The sequence below is a fragment of the Eschrichtius robustus genome, chromosome 3 (assembly GCF_028021215.1).
Source record: "Eschrichtius robustus isolate mEscRob2 chromosome 3, mEscRob2.pri, whole genome shotgun sequence".
NCBI classification, from domain to species: Eukaryota; Metazoa; Chordata; class Mammalia; order Artiodactyla; family Eschrichtiidae; genus Eschrichtius; species Eschrichtius robustus.
The window spans coordinates 128,289,660-128,307,939 of NC_090826.1; the positions used below are offsets into that span (position 1 = coordinate 128,289,660).

The 18,280-nt window shown below is 44.9% G+C and overlaps 1 protein-coding gene across 2 annotated transcripts in view; it reads left to right on the top strand.

The window, feature by feature from the left end:
- The first annotated feature begins 331 nt into the window (after positions 1–331).
- The window catches only part of PRRX1 (paired related homeobox 1), a 72,288-nt gene continuing 54,339 nt past the window's right edge, over positions 332–18,280 (top strand). For both annotated transcript variants that reach the window (XM_068541229.1, XM_068541228.1), the window contains exon 1: positions 332–1,611. In XM_068541229.1, the coding sequence (XP_068397330.1) occupies positions 1,371–1,611 (241 nt within the window). In that variant the 5' untranslated portion in view covers positions 332–1,370. The remainder of the gene's footprint in view (positions 1,612–18,280) is intronic.

Consider the following 18,280-nt stretch of genomic DNA (forward strand, 5'->3'; position numbering starts at 1 on the left):
AGTTGTGGATTTTTTCCAACAAGTTTCCCCGCAGCTGTTATCAAAACATGCAAATGAGATTTTCCAACAGGATCTTAAACAAATCTGGAGGAGTTAATGCCGAAGCAAAATAATCAGCCCGTTTGAAGTGACTATGGGTTTCAGTTTGTCTTTTCTCCCCGTGATACTATTGCAGGGGAATGATAATTAGACCTTTACTTAAAAAATCTGAAGGGGCTCTCTCGCTTTCTTTTCCCTCCCTTTTCTCCCCCCTCCTCCCTCTCTCCCTCTCTCGCTCCCTCCCTCTCTCCTTCTTTCTTGCTCAGAAGTTGGCAAAGGGGGTTTTCTTAATCAGACTTTTTCTGGTCCGAGGGAAAGGAGGAAGAAGGAGATTGTGATGGAGAAAAGGGGTCTGTAAAACGTCAGGCACCGCACAAAGGCTTTGCCACGTAATTACAGGCTCCTATTAAGTCGAGATCTGCCCTCCCAGGGGTCTCCAATTTTCTTGTATTCCCTACAAAGCCTCCTCTGCATGCCAGTTTGTGCCTTTTGAAGTGCCAGAGAGCTTCTTGATCCAACTGAGAAGGAAAAAGGAGCTCAGCAAGAAGAGGGGGAGAGGGAGAAGGGAACGGGGAAACCCACCACCCTCCTTCGGACTCTTGGAGCCCTTTTTTTTTTTTTTTTTCCTTACGAAAAGTAAAGTGAGAATCCTGCTCTCCAATACATCTGCAAGACATCACCCTCTCCTCCTGAAACTTTAGTCACTCCTGAGAATCCACAGGAGTGCAGAGAGGGGGAACACGTTTTCTTGAAGATGTTTTAACGCTGGAACAAGCCTTCTTCTGTTGGTGCTTGAACTCTTGCCTGGGAATAACTTTTTTAACCTTAAAAAAAAAAACAAACCACTTTGATTCTTCTCTCCCACCCCTTCTTCTCTGTTCTTCTGTTTGCCTAACTCCCCCGCCCTGCTGGCCTCCCCTTTCCTCTCTCCCCCTTATTATTATTTTTAGTGTGTGCGCGTGGACGCTTTTGGAGAGCTGGAAGGGATTTTTTTCTCCTGACTTGAACATAGGGTGACTTTTAATTTTATTTTTTGGTGTGGATTATCTCTTTGGACCCCGCCGGACTTGGCCTCAGGAAAGCAACCGAGGCTGTCGAAGGCTGCTGGTGCAGAACGCTCTGCTCTACACAAGGGGGTCCCCCGCCCTCTTTCCACTTTTTTTTTTGTTCTTCCCCTCCTTCTCTCTCTCTCTCTCTCTCTCTCGCTCTCTCTCTCTCTCTCCACTCCCCCCCTCTCTTCCCCACTCTTCTCCTCTCCCCCCTCGCGCCCACAGCGTTTGGTGTTGATTCGAGCGGGAAGAGGGGGGTGGGTGGGATCGGAGGGGGAGACCATGACCTCCAGCTACGGGCACGTTCTGGAGCGGCAACCGGCGCTGGGCGGCCGCTTGGACAGCCCGGGCAACCTCGACACCCTGCAGGCGAAAAAGAACTTCTCCGTCAGTCACCTGCTAGACCTGGAGGAAGCCGGGGACATGGTGGCGGCGCAGGCGGACGAGAGCGTGGGCGAGGCCGGCCGGAGCCTACTGGAGTCGCCGGGACTCACCAGCGGCAGCGACACCCCGCAACAGGACAGTGAGTGAGGGGCGCATGCCCGCGGGGGTGTGTGTCCCGGGTCGAGGGCGGGGGTCCGGGCTGGGCGGCTGGAGCCCGCCTGGGGCCAGGGGGAGAAAGTCAGGAACCAGGAGAGGTTGGTGGCAGTGGCCGGAGGAATGGCCGGTCACAGACAGAGGGAAAAGGATGAGAAAAGGAGGGCTCCGCGGAGGACGGAGCCAGGGCGGACGCTGGAGGGAGGCCCTGCGGTTGGGGTCAGGGACTCTGCCCGCCGCAGACTCTCGCCGAAGCCGACTGCGCTGCCTCTCCGTCCCGAACGAGTGCGGCTGCCAGATCTTCCCGCTTGCGGGGCGACGGGGCTGGGCTGGAAAAGGGTCCCAGAGCGGTGCAAATTCGGGGAGCCCGCCCTGTTTCGGAAGGCATTGGGTTAAAGATGCTGAGTCGAGTCCGGAGGGCTTCTCCCGGGCGGCGTAAGCGGGTTGGAGGGCAGACGGGACAGAGGTGGCGGAGGGCACAGCGTAAATCGAGCTAGACCCGCGCTGCTCTGGCTGCGCACCGCGCGCGGGCTCCGAAGGCCGGGTGTGCCGGAGAGGCGGCGCCGGAGCGCCCGGCTAGAAAGCCGGATCCGCTCTCTGTCCCCGGAGCCACTCTCTGTCCCCGGCTGTTGCGGACACCTGCATAAAGGTTTGAGACCTCCGGTAGAATGAAAGGCCTGAATGACACGGGAAGACTCAGGCGAAGCAAAGGTAGTGTCCTTTAGGGGTGAAACCCGAGCTGCCGCCCCGCATGAGCCCGCACGGGAGAGATGCGCTGGGGAAGCGCGGAGCGCTGTGTCGCATTGAAGGAGCTCTCCCTACTGGCCCCAAAATTTCCAGGAAAGTCCATGTATAGTCTCCCTTCCGCAACCTACCTGATTGGTATCGCGCCCCCAAGGAAATCTCACCTCGCGTTATTAGCTGTACCTCAAAAAACGTGACTCGGAGTGTATCCATACGTCCTGGAGTCTATAACAGACCTGTCACCTGCCTCATCCCAGGTGACGTGGGGTTGGATATCTCCTACACAAGGTTGCTAGAGTCAGAACTTGGCTGGAAGTTTTTGAATGAGGCTGATCCCTTTCCATGCCATTATTTGCTGACTGCTATTTCGTCTTGGAACTTGGAGACTGTGGAACCAGGGGGTCCACTGGAATTCTGTGATTTTCAAAAAACAGTGCCAAGGTCAGACTCTCAGAAAACAGATAGCAAAGCAAATGGGACTTAGAAACAGCTGGAAGCAAGGCCTGTGCAAAGTGGTGGGAGGGCCAAGCTGAAACAGGCCGCAGGGAGAGCCCATCTCTACCGCAGGCCGCCTGCTGCTTGCCCTGCATCCTTGGTCCAGGCCTGGGCTCCCCTTAGAGTTTATTAGCCAAAAGCAAACTGGGGCAGATCCACCCTACTGCACGCAGAGGCAGAGGGTGATGGGGAGTCTGACCTGGCCTGACACTAGGGAAAAACTGGGCAACTCTGAGGAGTGAAGAGCCGTGTCCCCAAGTCCCCGATAATGGCTAGGCGCAGAGGCCTCCTTGTTGAGGTTACTGGTGCTTTCTGGGGAGCTGCTGAGGCCCAGCACAGGCAGGCAGCATGAGTCAACCACCAAAGGCGTAGGCACTTGTAGCTCAAGAAAATGCACTGTGAAATCATATTATTTTAAAACACTTTACTAGGGAATATTTAAACATATAAAGAGTAGGCAGAATAGGATTGTGAATTTCCATATGCCTATTACCCAGCTTCACTAATTCTGCAAATTCTGCCGTTTTTTGTTTTGCCATGGCTAATTATTAATCACAACGTTTATCACTATTCGGAGAACTGAAGGCTGGAGCCACAACAGAAAACAACATTGTGAAGAAACTGCTGTATAGAAAATCAGGGTGCGGCAAGGGAGACCAGCCAGGGTTGCTTTGCCCCAAAAGCAAGCGGAGGGCTGTGTAAAGCAGGCCCAGGGTCAGTGGCCACAGCAAGCCCAGGGCCCACGCAGGGCAGGTCTGGAGAGATGCTGACGGTTCCTGTCGTTTGACTTTAAGTGGACACAAAGAGAGGGGAGTTCGGGTTCATGGAGGCCTCCTAGTGGGTACAGAGCAAGACCGGGCTGAGGCGCCCAGCTGGGAAGCACCCCGAAGCTGAGGCGAGGCCGCAGTGGTGGGGAGGCAGCCCAGGGATGGCTCTTTCAAGACCCAGGCCTGGCGCAGCTGAGGCTGCGTTGAGCACCTGACAACCGCGGGGCAGTTGGCGACAGGCAAAGGGCAGCAGGAGGAGTTGGGGACCGTTTGTCCTGAGGGAAAAAGGGATGACACCTGTGGGAACCTGCCTGCTTGATACTTGAGCACATCACAGAGTTTCTAGTAGTAAGGAGGCCTAGTGGGGAGTGACCCCAGAAAGGAAACAGATTCTGGGGGAGAGGGTGTTTGAGGAAGAATGGTAGACAAACAGTTCCAGAAGGAGGTCACAGAATGCAGAGCGAGGTGATGGGGATGAGCTGATGGACACCTGGGGCTGAGAAAGTAGCCGAGAAAAAACACACACCCACCCACCCCCGCCCCCCCCCCCCCACGCCACAGGCCTTGCTTTCTGGAGATGACCAGGGCCTATCCTTCTAACAAATAGTAGTTGCTTTTAGAAGCAAAGTTTCCTCAACCTCCTTCCCCATCTCTGGGATGAGAATAAGAGGATTTGGTAAGTTGAGTGATAGCAAGTGTCCAGGAGGACCCTTGTCCTTAATCTTGGGCCCCAACCAGGAGATGCCAAGGAAGCTGTCATGAGCTACCTGGAAGTCAGGACCAGTGGAGCCCTGCTGGCCTCCAGTCCACTGTGGGCAGTGAGGGTCAGACTGTGAATCAGAGAAGAGAGGAGCCTCCAGGCAGGGGGTTGGAGCTAGGCTGCCAGCCGCGAGGGACAGAGGAGGGCACCAAGAGTCAGGCGCTTTTAGCAGCCTGCTGGGAGTCTACTCCAGAGTGAGAAATCCTAATCTCCTTTGGAGAGATGAGGAACATTTAAAAGACACCTTTTCCTCTTAGAGCTAGCTATATAGCAACAGGTCCTTCCTAAATTTTCTGTTCAGCTGAAATAAGTAAAACAGACTCTACTTACACTTGCAATATTAGATCATTAATACTGCAAATTTTTCTGAATTACAAACTGGACCCGTCTTAGCAAAGAGGGGCCAAGTACTGTTCAAAGTGAAGGCTTCCCGCTGATCTCCTGCACTCCACACCACAATTCTGTTCCCCCCCCCCCTTTTTTCTTATTCACTCCACTTTCCTCTCTGTTGAAGGATTTCTTTCTCCTTTTACTGATACTCCCAGCCTAGTAAATTTCTCAAACTTCTCGGTTCAAATATCTTAAGTGTTTAAAGAAACGGTTCTTTAACACGGTTAGAAATCCAGTGGCTAATGGGGGCGTGTGGAGTGAGAAGGGGGTGGTGGTAGAACAGGGGTAGTCAGGGAGAGGAAAGAGAAACAGGTCATAAAAATAGGCAGACCTACTTCTAGGAGGACGGTGCATCCCGCTGTCATTTCTTAATCTGAACTTCTGCAAACTCTTAAAAAAAAAAAAAAAGCGCCTGCCTTCCACGTTCCCAACCTCTAAATTAGTGAAACCAGATTGTCCTAATAAGACCTTTTGTTGGAAACACATGTAGTCATAAAAAGGTAGACGGAAAGTCAATTAGACACGCGTGCACACTAGCACACATTCACAAGGCTGTTCTAAGTGTGCACCGGGCGCAGCTGGACCGCGGGCCACGGCGGGATGCAAATGCAGAACAGCGGCTCGGGGAAATCGATTTGTCACAAAGGGAGAGGTGTAAACGCGGCGCGAAGGAATCACCCGCCCAATGCGCCTGCCACATTCCCGGGGGCCCATCTCTGCCGACTCCTGTAGGCCAGAGAAACGCCCAGGAGAGCGGGACCGTTCTCCAGGGCGCTCCCTGCTTGGAATTCATATCGGAACATCAATTCCACTGGAGTCTCAATATCTGCAACACCTACAGCGCCAAGAAATTTTCCTATGCGGCACCACCCTGGGGCCCTGGGGCCGGTGCCGCCACTCTGAATTTGGGCCTCGATTCAGGGGAGGGGAGCGAACGAAATATACCGTTTTAAGCGTAGCCTGGAATTTTTTTCTCTTTAAAGGAGGCAGTGAAATCCAGGATCAAGGGAGGTCACTGAGTCCCCAAGGTTGAATGTCAAGTCCAGAAAAGAGGTTGTGAATTCTGTTTACCTTACGTGCAGAAGCAAGGGGCTGAATGGCCTCCTCTTACCATTTCGGAGAAATTGACCGTCTAATGACTCCCTCCCGCTTTGGAGCGAAGGGCGCTTGGAGTTTGAAGCTTCGGGGAGGGGAGCCTCTAAAGTCCGAGGCCTCGGCTGCCAATACTCCCTGGGGCTCCAGATCCCCCAGGTCTAGAAGACACTGAGTCACTGGCTCCACAGTTCACTTCACTGAGGAGGCCCTGCCCAAGTCTCCGGAGCGCCTTTCCCGCACCTTGGGCGTCGCGCAAACCTGCATTTTTGCTCGGCGACCTTAACCTTCCCCGGGCAAGCTCAGGTCAGAGTGTAGGGGCGTCTGGCGGGGAGCAGTAGGTCACACGGGTCCCTGCAGTTCCTTCGTCTTCCCAGGGGCGTCATTTTAGATTTTACAACACGAGTAAATAAATCATCTCCAAACCAACAAGATGTCACCCCCCTCCCGCCCCCTGCGAAAACCCCACAGCAATTTCAGAGCCAAGATCTTCCTACTCCACTGTCTCAGATCAGCTCAGATCCGAATTTTGAACGCCGCTCCGGTCAGCGGCTACCTCCGGGAACCTTTTTCGGTTTTAAATGACATCTATAGATTTTCAACGATGAGGATCCCTAGACCCATTTGATTTTTCTTTTAAAAGATGAGTTTCTTTTACAGTTCCTCTCCCATATCCTGTTTACCTGCTACCTCCTTCAGCAGGGCCGACAGTCAAGGCAGACCTCCAGCTCCTGGAGAACCCCTCTCCTTCGCGGGGGCGCCAGGGACGCTGGTACGAGGAAGTTGCAAATCCGTGCGCGCCTGTGCGTGCGCGGCGAACCCCGCGTGCCTCTCGCTCCTGGCGGTGCGGACTTTCAATGGCTCTGAGAATATGTATTTATTTTTTACCCTTTAGGAGAGATGGAGTCAGCAAAAGCCATAAGAAGTACAATTTTTAGGAATCGGGGGAGTGTATTTGTAGAAAAGGATATAAGGCTTTTTTTTTTTTTTTTGTCCCCCTGAGAGTGGATAAGGGGCCAACTCCCTGTTGCCACTTCGTGTCCAAACATTTACAGAACTACCTGTGATTGCGGGCCATTGTAATCCGATTGGACGCTCTTTGTCGAATTCCGGGTTTTAACTTGATGCGGGGCGAGTGCCACTCTCATAGTTTTGGTACACTTTAACTCCCTTTTCAACAATTCAAAGGAGATGCATATGTCAACAGCGTTATTATTTATCCACAAGAATTTAGATTCTTGTAAAATCAAATAGTTTGGTGAGCAGGCTAACAGCACTCAGTTAAAAACCAACCATCTCAAAAAGTAATAATAATATCAACAAACTGCCACGAACTCCTTTTCTCTAAATGCTGTTTGTTATTAAATCAGTAAATGCGGAGAAGCATTGCCGAGACGTCTGAGGAGGGAGTCATCGGTGTTTTAGGGTCAGTGGGTTTGTTTTCCAAACAAACGTAAGTTTTTGAGTAAGGAGTCTCCACCGTGGTCTGAATATTAGTAGATTCTTGGCATTGTCATTTGTCTAATTTAGTGAGGCAGCCTCAAGGAAGTAGTCGTACAGAGAATTATGGCCTATCAATTTTAGGTTTAAGACAAAAAAAAAAAAAACACTACATTTCACTTGTCCTGGAAGCACTTTTCTTGATGAAAAAATATCTGGGAAGCCGATTACAGGGGCAAGCAACTTCAGGGGAGGGGAGGGGAACAAAGGCACAAATGGTGGTGGGTTGGGGAAATTTTATGAAAGAAAATAAAGAAAACACGTCAGAACAAATCAATCACAAACACAAGTGACTTCTCAGAAGAGTCTGAGTGCAACTAGAATCAAGCATTCTGCTGTTCCCGGAGTTCTCAAATACAGGAATTTATATAGGTCTGAGTTAGGACCAGAATGCAGTTCTCGGGCACTGGATAGCCGTCGCTTTGCTGCACCACGTAATGAGGGAGCTCTAATTCCCAAGAACTTTGGGCCTCATTTTTGCCATTATTGATTTCCCCAGACTCAGCTCCAAATGAGGAATGCATTTGAAAAATGTGTATTAATTTGAATCCCCAAGACCCGAGTTATGAGAAAGAACAAGGACAGGTCCTCTGGTTCCTATTTTGTCTACTTTCAAGGAGTTATTTGCAAGCGATTGGAAATGCTCTTAACTGCCGGATGAGGAGGGACTATACCGAAACTCTCGTGCAGGAATGGCGGTCGCACCCGGCCAGAACTGCAGGCTCTCTTCGACGCTCATCTATTTGGGGGAAGAGGGGCGGGAGACGTGGGGGAGGGAGTAGATTGGGCGAGGGAGAATTAATTCAGTAATTCAGTGAAGAATTTTAACTTGTAAAATAGAGACACAGTATCTTAGATTTTAATGTTCTCCATCTCTGCTGGCCGGGACGAAGATGCGAAAACCGCCACCCCACCTCCGCCCTTTTCCTCCCAGTTCCAGGGGCGCTGGGGCGCAGCTCTCGGCGAGGTGGAACGCACTCGCGAGCCTTGCCAGACGCACCTCTCCTTGCTCTCTCTCGCCGAAAGGGGGCGCATTCCTCCCAGGTCGGGGCTGGAACTTAACCCCGGCCCTCAAAAACCCTTGGACTCCCGCAGGAGAGAGAGACGTGCTGGAAGACCCCTCTACACAAGTAGCAAAAGATGGGAAATATCAATAGCGTGAAGTCACTGCGGGGACTGCGTAAATATACGCTACACATGCGTTTTAACGGAAACATGGAAACAGCTGGTAGGCTTTGTGCCTTCCTCTACTTTGAAATGAGGGTGGTCAGTATTCCAGGGTTAGCAGGCAGGGACGGGAGGAGAGTGGGACTAGATGACCCTGGATAGGTGGGTGCTAGGGCTGATGCCTGGGTTCCAATGGGAAGGAGAAGATTTGTCCTTATGGAGGTGGGTGAGACATTTCTGTAGATGAACTCCAAGTATTTAAAGAAAGAGGGGCAGTTCTGAGAGACGGAGAGCTGGCAGTAGTAGTGAGATGCTGCAAAACTGCCACAGAAACCCTCATAGTACCTGAAGTCCTTGGATAGGGCAGAGCATTGGCCACCTTAGAGTTAGGCCCTAGGGTTAGGGTAAGCCTGTTCCCCTCAAAGGAAGAGCAATAGCTGCCCCCGCCATCTTTTGTGTGCCTGCAACTTGGGCACTCACAACCATTTCCAACCCCTGAATCTGACTCCTGGCCTCCACTGATCCTCCCTTTTTGGGCAAGAGTTTCAAGAGACTTACAGCACAGATGAGGATACACCCTTGTACATCTTGGGATCTTCTACTTCTCTCTTGGTCTGTTTCTCACCCTGACATTGGAGGGTCAACAGGACAAGGCAATGCTGGGAACAACAAACGGACAGAATGAATATTTTGTCTTCTTAGCATCGATGGTAGTTTATACATACCTTCCAAGATAATCTTGAGCTTGGGTGTTCACTAGAAACAGAAGCATGAGGCCAGAACTGGAAGGGAAATTGCTTTCCCACAAACGTTTGTCTGAGAGTAAGAACATTCACCCCATTCACTTAATTTCTCATCATCAGTCATGTCATTATATTTTAAGGGACCTCGCAGTGCTGGAAGGTGGTGTAGTTATAAATAAGCATAAAAACAGATGGGTACTCTTCCAGTACTCTGAATATACATGCGGAGGCCAAATCTCTTCAAAGATGATTGAGATATACAACTTAAAGGCCAAGGGGCTCAACTCAATCAAAATTTGAGCCAGGAAATGCTAAGTTCAATCAGCTTGACTATGGGCAAAGTGAAAGGCCTAGCCAGCACTTCAGATATATACAGAGAACATGTTTTCTCAAGTTGCCGTTGTATTTATCTACACAAATTCATGGTAGTCTGCAAAGGTCTTGGTAGAATTGGCTTGGGTCTGTTGAGTGATAGGGAGTCAGTGTTCCGGCCTTCTGAGCTTGTCCACCATCCTTTTCTTCTTTGCATTCATTTCCTGTGCCCCAACTGGCTGTCCAAGATCTGTGTGCTGTGGAGAAAACTGATGCTAGAGGCCACAGAAGCCTCTTAAATGCTGTTCTAGAATCCTCAGAAAAGGAGAAGGCTTTTGATCAAAATATGTAATGTACTAGGTATTTTCATGTATTTGTCCTCTCTGATGATTCATTTTATAATAGCCAGTTAGAGACTTCTTGGGGATTGAGGTTTGGGAAACTGGTTACTATTCTGCTTCTTTTTCAAGTAACTCATAAATATATGAAGTTGAAAGTTCTAGTGGAAACAGGCATTGAATCTAACTCTTTATACCTGGACACTGACATACATCAACATTAATCCAAACTGGGAGGTGACACTAAATAATTATGTACATTGTGACTTTTCTTTCCATTTTCTACCAGTGCTACTTCCCTAAATACTGGTCTGGATTACAGCAGTCACACACCACTGGGACAGGTGCCAAACTGTTGTCTGTGCTCAGTAAATGCTTATTAAGTGATAGAATGAGCTCCCTAAGTTTAGTGGATACCCTTTCTAACCTAACATAAGTACTAAGCCCCCTCCCCTCCTCTTCCCACTCTAAACCCTTTGCCTTGGAGATCTCCTCTAGGCTCACCATTTTAGTAACCATCTATATACTAATGACTCCCAGGATATAACTTCAAGGCCCCCCCTTGGAGCTGCAGATCTATATATGCATCTACCTATTGGACATTTCCATTTGAACAGCACAAAATGCTTCAACCTCAAAAACAACCTAAACATGGCACTAATGAGCTCCTTTTCCCAGTCTGATCCTCTCATAACTTTTTCTGTTTTCCTGTATCAAAACATGTGGGTGCAACACTCAGAAACTTCAGACTCATCCTTGACTCCTTCCTTTATGCCTCTGTCCAATCCAACTCCAAATCCCAACAATTTTACCTTCTAAAATCACTTGAATTCATGTCCTTTTTAAATCTTTACGATATCTCACCTGCACTGCTAAGCCAGCCTCCTAACTAATTGGGTCTGCCTGCATCCATGCTTGTCCTCCTCTATGTGTACATGATGGCAGAGTGGATATAACAGATCTTCAAAGAATATTGGTTGAATGAATGAGTGAATGCTAGTGCAATTTTACAAATATATTTTTTAAAAAATCGTGGCTCTCCTCTTCTTTAGAATTCACAATTACTTTTCATTCTTTTCTATCTTAAGACCAAATTTTGTCCTGTTTTTTTTTTAAATCACTCTTTACAATCTATATTTTTATCTCTGCCCCAGCAACCTGCTCATTCACACACACATGCTGATTCGAACCATTCCCCTACTTTTCACTAGTATGCCAGTTAGGCTAGTACATGTGCTCTAGTCTCTTTTCTGCGTCTTTGATTCTGATCTGAAATGTACTTGCTCCATGCCTCTTTTTTGCAAACCCACCCATGCTACCTTTCAAGGTTCTGCTTCCATCACCTCCTTGTGACATCTTCTTTGTCTGCTTCTTTTAGACCAAGCAAATCCCTTTTCTCAATGCTTACTGTAGAAATAATCAGTTCCTCTACAGGTATTGCTTAATTCTTTTCTAAATATTTTAAATTGTTAATTTACCTTGAGAGTTTTCTTAAGATTAGAGACTTTTTTGGGCGGGGTTTATTCCACAGGTGTAGTAAGCAAATATATCAAATAGATAATTTTAGGGAGGTATTGTACGATTCTTCTGTTTATGCAATCTCTAATGCAAGTAATTTTTAAAATATGAGTAATACCAAAGTGCAATACATGCTTATTTTAGAAAATGTATTATTTTACATTAAAAAGTTTAAGTGGGAAAGTCAACTAAATTTCACCACCCTGAGGTAGACACAGGTAACAGATGTTAAAGTATTTCTTTTTTATTTTTTACACAATGTTTGTATTAACATTTTTTTAAAAATAAATTTATTTATTTTTATTTTTGGCTGCGTTGAGTCTTCTTTGCTGCGCACGGGCTTTCTCTAGTTGCGGCGAGCGGGGGCTACTCTTCGTTGTGGTGTGCAGGCTTCTCATTGCGGTGGCTTCTCTTGTTGTGGAGCGTGGCCTTCAGTAGTTGTGATGCGTGGGCTCAGTAGTTGTGGCTCACGGGCTCTAGAGCGCAAGCTCAGTAGTTGTGGCACACGGGCTTAATTGCTTCACGGCATTTGGGATCTTCCCAGACCAGGGTTTGTACCTGTGTCCCCTGCATTGGTAGGCGGATTCTTAACCACTGGGCCACCAGGGAAGCCCATGTACAACATTCTTGATGGCTGATTTTTCTTAATTTTTCAAAGACTGTGTTTCCACCAAATTAAGAAAACACACACACGTTGAACCCACTTGCTTTCATCAGAAAAGTTAAACAAACACACAAACAACAAACAAAAGTTCTCCAAGAATGATGAGAGCTGTGACATCACAGTTATTTCCCAGCGTTCTCAAGTTCCAGTGGGTACATTTCCAGCAGTAAAGACCTTCAGAGTAAACAGTTTCTTTTTCTTTTCTGCTTGTTCTAGCTGGGAAGCTTCCCTAGACATGAGCACATGTCTCCTTTTGAAATTGGAAAAGCCTGCCTAATACCTAAAGGACATTCCAAGACCACAGTTGGAGAGCTACTGCTCAAAAAAAATCATTTTTACATGATTTAGTAAGAAAAGTGCCACAAAGCAAGTTGAGAAGAAAATATCTTAAGGGACTGAAATTTTTCTATTATTGTAGATCCCTGGATCTTGAATTTTCTTTTATTAAATGTTTTAAGACTCATACATGCTTTTGTAGAAAAAAGAGGAGGAAAATGATATATATTTCTCTGTACCCTGTAGAATGATGATCGGGTCGGATAGCAACTTATTCCAGGACACGGTAGTGTGTTCTGACAGAAGACGAGGCACTTAGAAAAATCAAAGACAATGCATTTATCCAGATATGAAAGTCTGCAGTCCCCCAGCCCTTATTTAAAGTGATAATTGCAGAGAAAATATAAATTGTTATTATGAAGTCTATGTAAAAATCATTCCCAGGCAAAATGATGTTGAAACATTTGCCTGATGAATGCAAATATTTTCTTTAGGGAAAGTATTAACAAGTGATATAACATCATGCAGAACAAAATTTTAAAATTATGAATTAGATATAGCTAAATAATTAATCCTTCTCTTTCTCATGAAAAAGGGGGAACAGGGAGAGTAATCATCATTTTTGAGGATTAAAAGTCACTCTTCCCCAATAAAAGTTTCTGCAGTTTCCCACATTGCCTAGTTTTAAAGGAGGAAAGAAGGAGAACCACCCAGAGAGCTCTTTGCCTATAACCAGATGTGCTGTTCAGCTGCTCTAATCCTCAAGTTCGAGGGGAGAACACAGGATGAATCCTTAACACATTTAAGAAATAAAACGTAGTTTGGTTCATTAATCACGAAACTGAAATCTGCAGTTTCGCTACATATATTTCAAAGGCTGAATCCCTTTTGACAAGAGAAGAAGAAAATAATATCACTGCATGTTTGACTGTTATTGAGTCTGCTCTAGCTTCCCTCAGGGAAGAAGAGACTTTTCCGCGTGTGATCATTTTTTACTCAGAATATATGAAGTGTTATTTAAATTTATGTATGTTTTCCCTTACCCTAACATTCTTCTTTCTCAGGGTGATGAGAATATCTGTTGTCTGCACTGTTTTGGATTTTTCTTTTGTGTGTGTGTGTGTGTTTGAAGATTCAGGGCTACCTTGAACAGCCAGGAAATTCCAGCTGTGTTTGGGTAGGCCTTAAAAGTACAATTGTTTAAACTGAATTAATATACTCAGGCTGCTGGTTTGCTTAATTCTTTTCCCTTATTACTTGTATAAATTGATGACTTACTTGTCTTAAAGGATTAATAACATTAATAATAGGAATGATAAAGTGAGATAAAATGTGAAACTGCTTCACAAACTCTAAGAACATGTGCCACTGCTATTATGTTTTATAAAGGCAATTCTAAGAAGCAGGTAGGGGTAGCATAATTATTTTTATTTTACAGATAAGAAAACTGTGGCTTGGAGAATTTTAGTGAGCTACTGTTGAGTGACTTGAATCTTGATCAGGAATCTCTTCTGATCCCATTTTAATTTTTTTCATTGTATCCCACCACCTTTGATGTCAACCGGATTCTTTTAGATACATTATTATCTAGAGAAACAACACTGAGTTAGGAAGAGGGACCCCAGCATGCCACTTCATGACACACTGCCCTGCTGCACAAATCTCTTTTAATTCCTCTGGCTCTTATTCTTCGTTATAAACTGGGCATATAACTTCATTATAAACTGTGCCTATCTTCCTCATGGGAATGTAGCAGGCCAAAAAGATATTGCATTTGTGAAAATATTTGAGAAATAAAGGGCTAAATTTATGTACATTAGTATACCATAAGGAATCAAATGGAGGCTTTTCTAAATTAAGTTATCAAATAAAGATCAAAAACAAGAATGTATTTCAATACATTTATATCCAATTCTCAAAAGCAAGAATACTTAATTTAGATTTAGGGGCACTAGGAGGTTCAAAGCATTTTACTTTGTTTTTAGACAAATCCATGTTAAATGATGGGTCTGCAATTTACTTACTTGTTGACTTTAGACAAGTCTCTGGGTCTTGATTTTCTCATCTAAAAAACTGACACATTAATATCTATCACACAGGTTTATTGTTTGGAATGATGAGATGATGTAAACAAAGACCCTGAATGCTTGCCCTTTCCCTGTTCTCCAATTCTACAACCTCTCTGACAAGTTCAGGCTCAGTTATGTATTCAATATGGTTTCCCAATCCATGCTGGAGGTCATTTAATGTCACTGAAATTAGGAATATTCCCATCCTCCAAAAGTCACAGTCTTACAGCATGTCACTTACCAAGTGACCTGGGAGACATCCATTTTTGATCTACAGTTCAGAGCTGATGCCTTAGGATTTTTAATGACACTCCTAAGACCACACCATAAGTTCCTGGCAGAGCCAGGAGTCTGGCTCAGATGTTCCTGACTACGGTCATCTCTTTCAGGCCACCCTCCCCTTCTTTAGCATGAAACAATATTGCACATCTTTTTAAACTTTGAGATGGGACCAACCTTTCATATTTCCACGTGCTTCATCCATCACTGCAGACTTTATTGTGACTGAAGAAGACAAACACCCAACCCCAATTTAGACACTGAATTTAATGGAGAATATATGACATATGCTTAGGCTACCAGCTGTCAAGACTTCTTATCCCAGACCTGACACAGCCAGTAAGTTTCCAGGAGACCAATCACGTTAAATTTTCTCTGTAGTACAATATCTCTAACATAGCACTGTCATACCACCACTCCTCTGAGATTTCTGTGGGTTTTACTTAATTTTTTTTGTACATGAATAATACTAAGTTAAATGTGATTATATATAAAGTTGCCATTCTTTTGCCAACTTAGATTTCCTAACCCGTTGAGTAAGATAAACATTCTGTTCTCAGTTTGATACGTGACCTGCTTTCATATGTATGACTTTGAAATCTGATAAACCTGGAAGACATACAGACTGCATTTCTATATCTTGAAGCATCCAGGACTCTTTATTTTTTCTTTTTGCCAAGCAATTAATGATTAAATCTCCCTGGCATTTTTCTGTAATAGAACAGCATGGCTAATGCTTGTGCATGTGGAGAAAATGGGTCACTGTGGGTGAGGCACTTTGAAGACGGTTTATTGCAGGACGTGTGCTAGCTGTCTAGAGAAGCAGGGTACCATGTACCTTCTGCACATGATAGATGAGAGGCAGATCATCTCTTAAACATGCTCAGTGGGTATTAGTCAGAGATTAGGAGCACAGCTTTGTTGGGAATATCAGTTCCAACATATGGAAAAGTGTTTGTGTGTTTGCTAATAATGCTTTGTGCGCTTTACAGTGTTACGTAGTCTCTAATTGGGGGTGTAGATAACCGGGTTACTGTTTTCCTTTAGGGAACATGGAGTCCTTCCTCATCCAGGAAAATTATCCTTTGGTCCTTATATTCTTCCTTTCTTTCTCCTATATACATCTCTCCCATGTGCAGTTCATTTCTAATGATTTAGAGAAAAAGGATAAAGAGAAATAACAGGTAATCTGATTCTTTCTCTAATGCCCTTGCAATCTAATCCCGTGTATCTTAAAGTGTGGTCCCTAACTCACCCGCATGCATCAGAAAGAAGAGTCTTAAAATGCAGATTCCAAGGCCCCACCCACACCCAGTGAATCAGAATCTACCAGTCATGTGCATTCTAAATATCCTGGATGATTTTTATATACCGCAAAGTTTGAAAACACTGATGTACACCACTTTCTCTCATAGTAATTGGTATTGAATGATGTTTCTTTGTGACATCCACTGTGTTTTATGTGTTCCATTGTTATTTAACTCTCCCTAAGTGTCAATCTTATCTTTTCAACCAGGTGTATAAAGTTTTGAAGACAAGGGCAGAGAGGCAGGTATTTTATAACTTCAGAGTGCTTATCACGGTGCTTTTCATATCGTAGATGGCTTAATAAAAAGCAGTTATTAAATAAATGAATGCATGAACAAAGTGGGAGATAAAAAGAGCACACATAAAGCACTCACTAGGTGCCTGGCACTGTTTTAAATGCTTCACGTAAAACAAAGAAAAACAGTTTGAGGCAATTATTGGGGGTTGTAAAAATCCTATGATAAATTTTCAGTGATTGTTATCTCAGCTCTTCTTCTAGAAGAAAAATGTTAAAGAAGGAGCAATCTATCACACAGATACTAATATTTGCAATTTCACTTTAGTTTTAGGTAAGTTTTAAGATGAAAGCATGCCACATTTAGGAAGTTATAGTTCAGTATTTTGTATAATTTTTGTTTTTTACAAAGTCCTTCCTTTCTGATGGTTGATAAAGTACAGTTTTTCTAATATTTATGCAATTTTGTGTACTTATCTTCTACATGGTCTGAGAAAGCCAAGTTTTAATTTACCCTTTTTTCAGACATTGACTGTGGGAAGGTTGTATTTTGAAATTTCAACATAACTTTTCCAAGTTTACCATGTTTAGAGACAAATTTATTCCATTAGTGGGCACATACATTAGCTTGGCACATACTAAAGTCACATCTCAAATATCTCCTTTTAAGGTGTGTTCCAGGGCTTTTGCCCTAAATGGATTTTTCTGTTAAATATCGGGCTTTGCTTTTTTCTACTGAAGTATATCTAATTCATAGATTGCTGTTCAAAGAGTGTGGAGGAGATGTGGATAGCCTCTTAAATGACAGACCATTCAGTTAAAAAGCAACTGCATTTAGAAAGGCAGGGTTAGTGTGATTTTAGAGAGCTCAGAGGAAGAGAACCAGAAAGGAGGACCTTTGCAGAGATGAGAAGGGGCAAAAACCAAGGGGAAAGGCTTTCCTGGAGTCGTATCTGCAGCAGAGAGCACTGCTGAGTTACAGGCCTCTAAGCTCATCTGGGATCCTTTGGTGACTTAAACTTTGCTCTAGTGGTTTATGACATCACTGGCACCCCCTTAGTGGAATTACAACTTCATAATTTACAGTTAGCTGTTGTTTATTTTATATTTAATCATTTATGGAGCATACTGGCAGTATACTCAGGAGAACTATGTGGTCATGCTCCTGCAAATCTTGTTGTTGCATAATTAAGTACGTAAGAAGTAATTCACCCAGTGTCATAACATCCCATATTTCAGGTCTTGCAGATGCTGGCCTTGGTTGTGATTGTCCTGAAAGTTAGCCCTGCTGACTCACCTTCTCAATGAGTTTTTCTTTGGGCTGAACAGTTACCAAAGACAGCTGGGCTTCCTGGTTTAAATACAGTTTTCTAAGTAACAAGCATAATGCTTCCATAGAAAGATAATCCTCTATGTGATATTAACTTCTGTAATGTAACTGTAAAATGTGTTTCTATTCCTATTAACCCAAAAGAATGTAAAATGTATCCATGATATAACAAAGAGGGTTCTTGAGTTAGCAAAGGGAATTTGGATTAGTCTCTATATTTCTCTGTGTTTGGCCCTGCGGCTCAGAGATGATACCACTTATCTAATGTCTTTGGATCTTTCGATGGAGGAAGGGAGCTAAGGGAAAGAAATTAAGATTTATTGAGCACTCATCATGACCAGGTACTGTGCTGGGTGATTTATACTACTTAATACTGTTTAAATTTTCACAATAATGCTGAGTGGTAGATATTGTCATGCCCATTTTACAAATAGGGTTTTGAGACTCAGAAGGGGCTGAGCAACTTGCCTAAAGCCTCAAAGTTAATCCTGACAAAACCAGAACCTGTCTTGACCCCTCTGGTAACCCGTATTCTGTTATCCTATCACTTATCCTCCAGTGGCTAGAAAAGTGGAAGAAGATGATTGAGTTGAATGGCTTTTCTGTGACGTTTAGTCCGTGGAGCACGGGACTCCTGTAACTGTGGTACAGGACTGTTCACTGGGCTT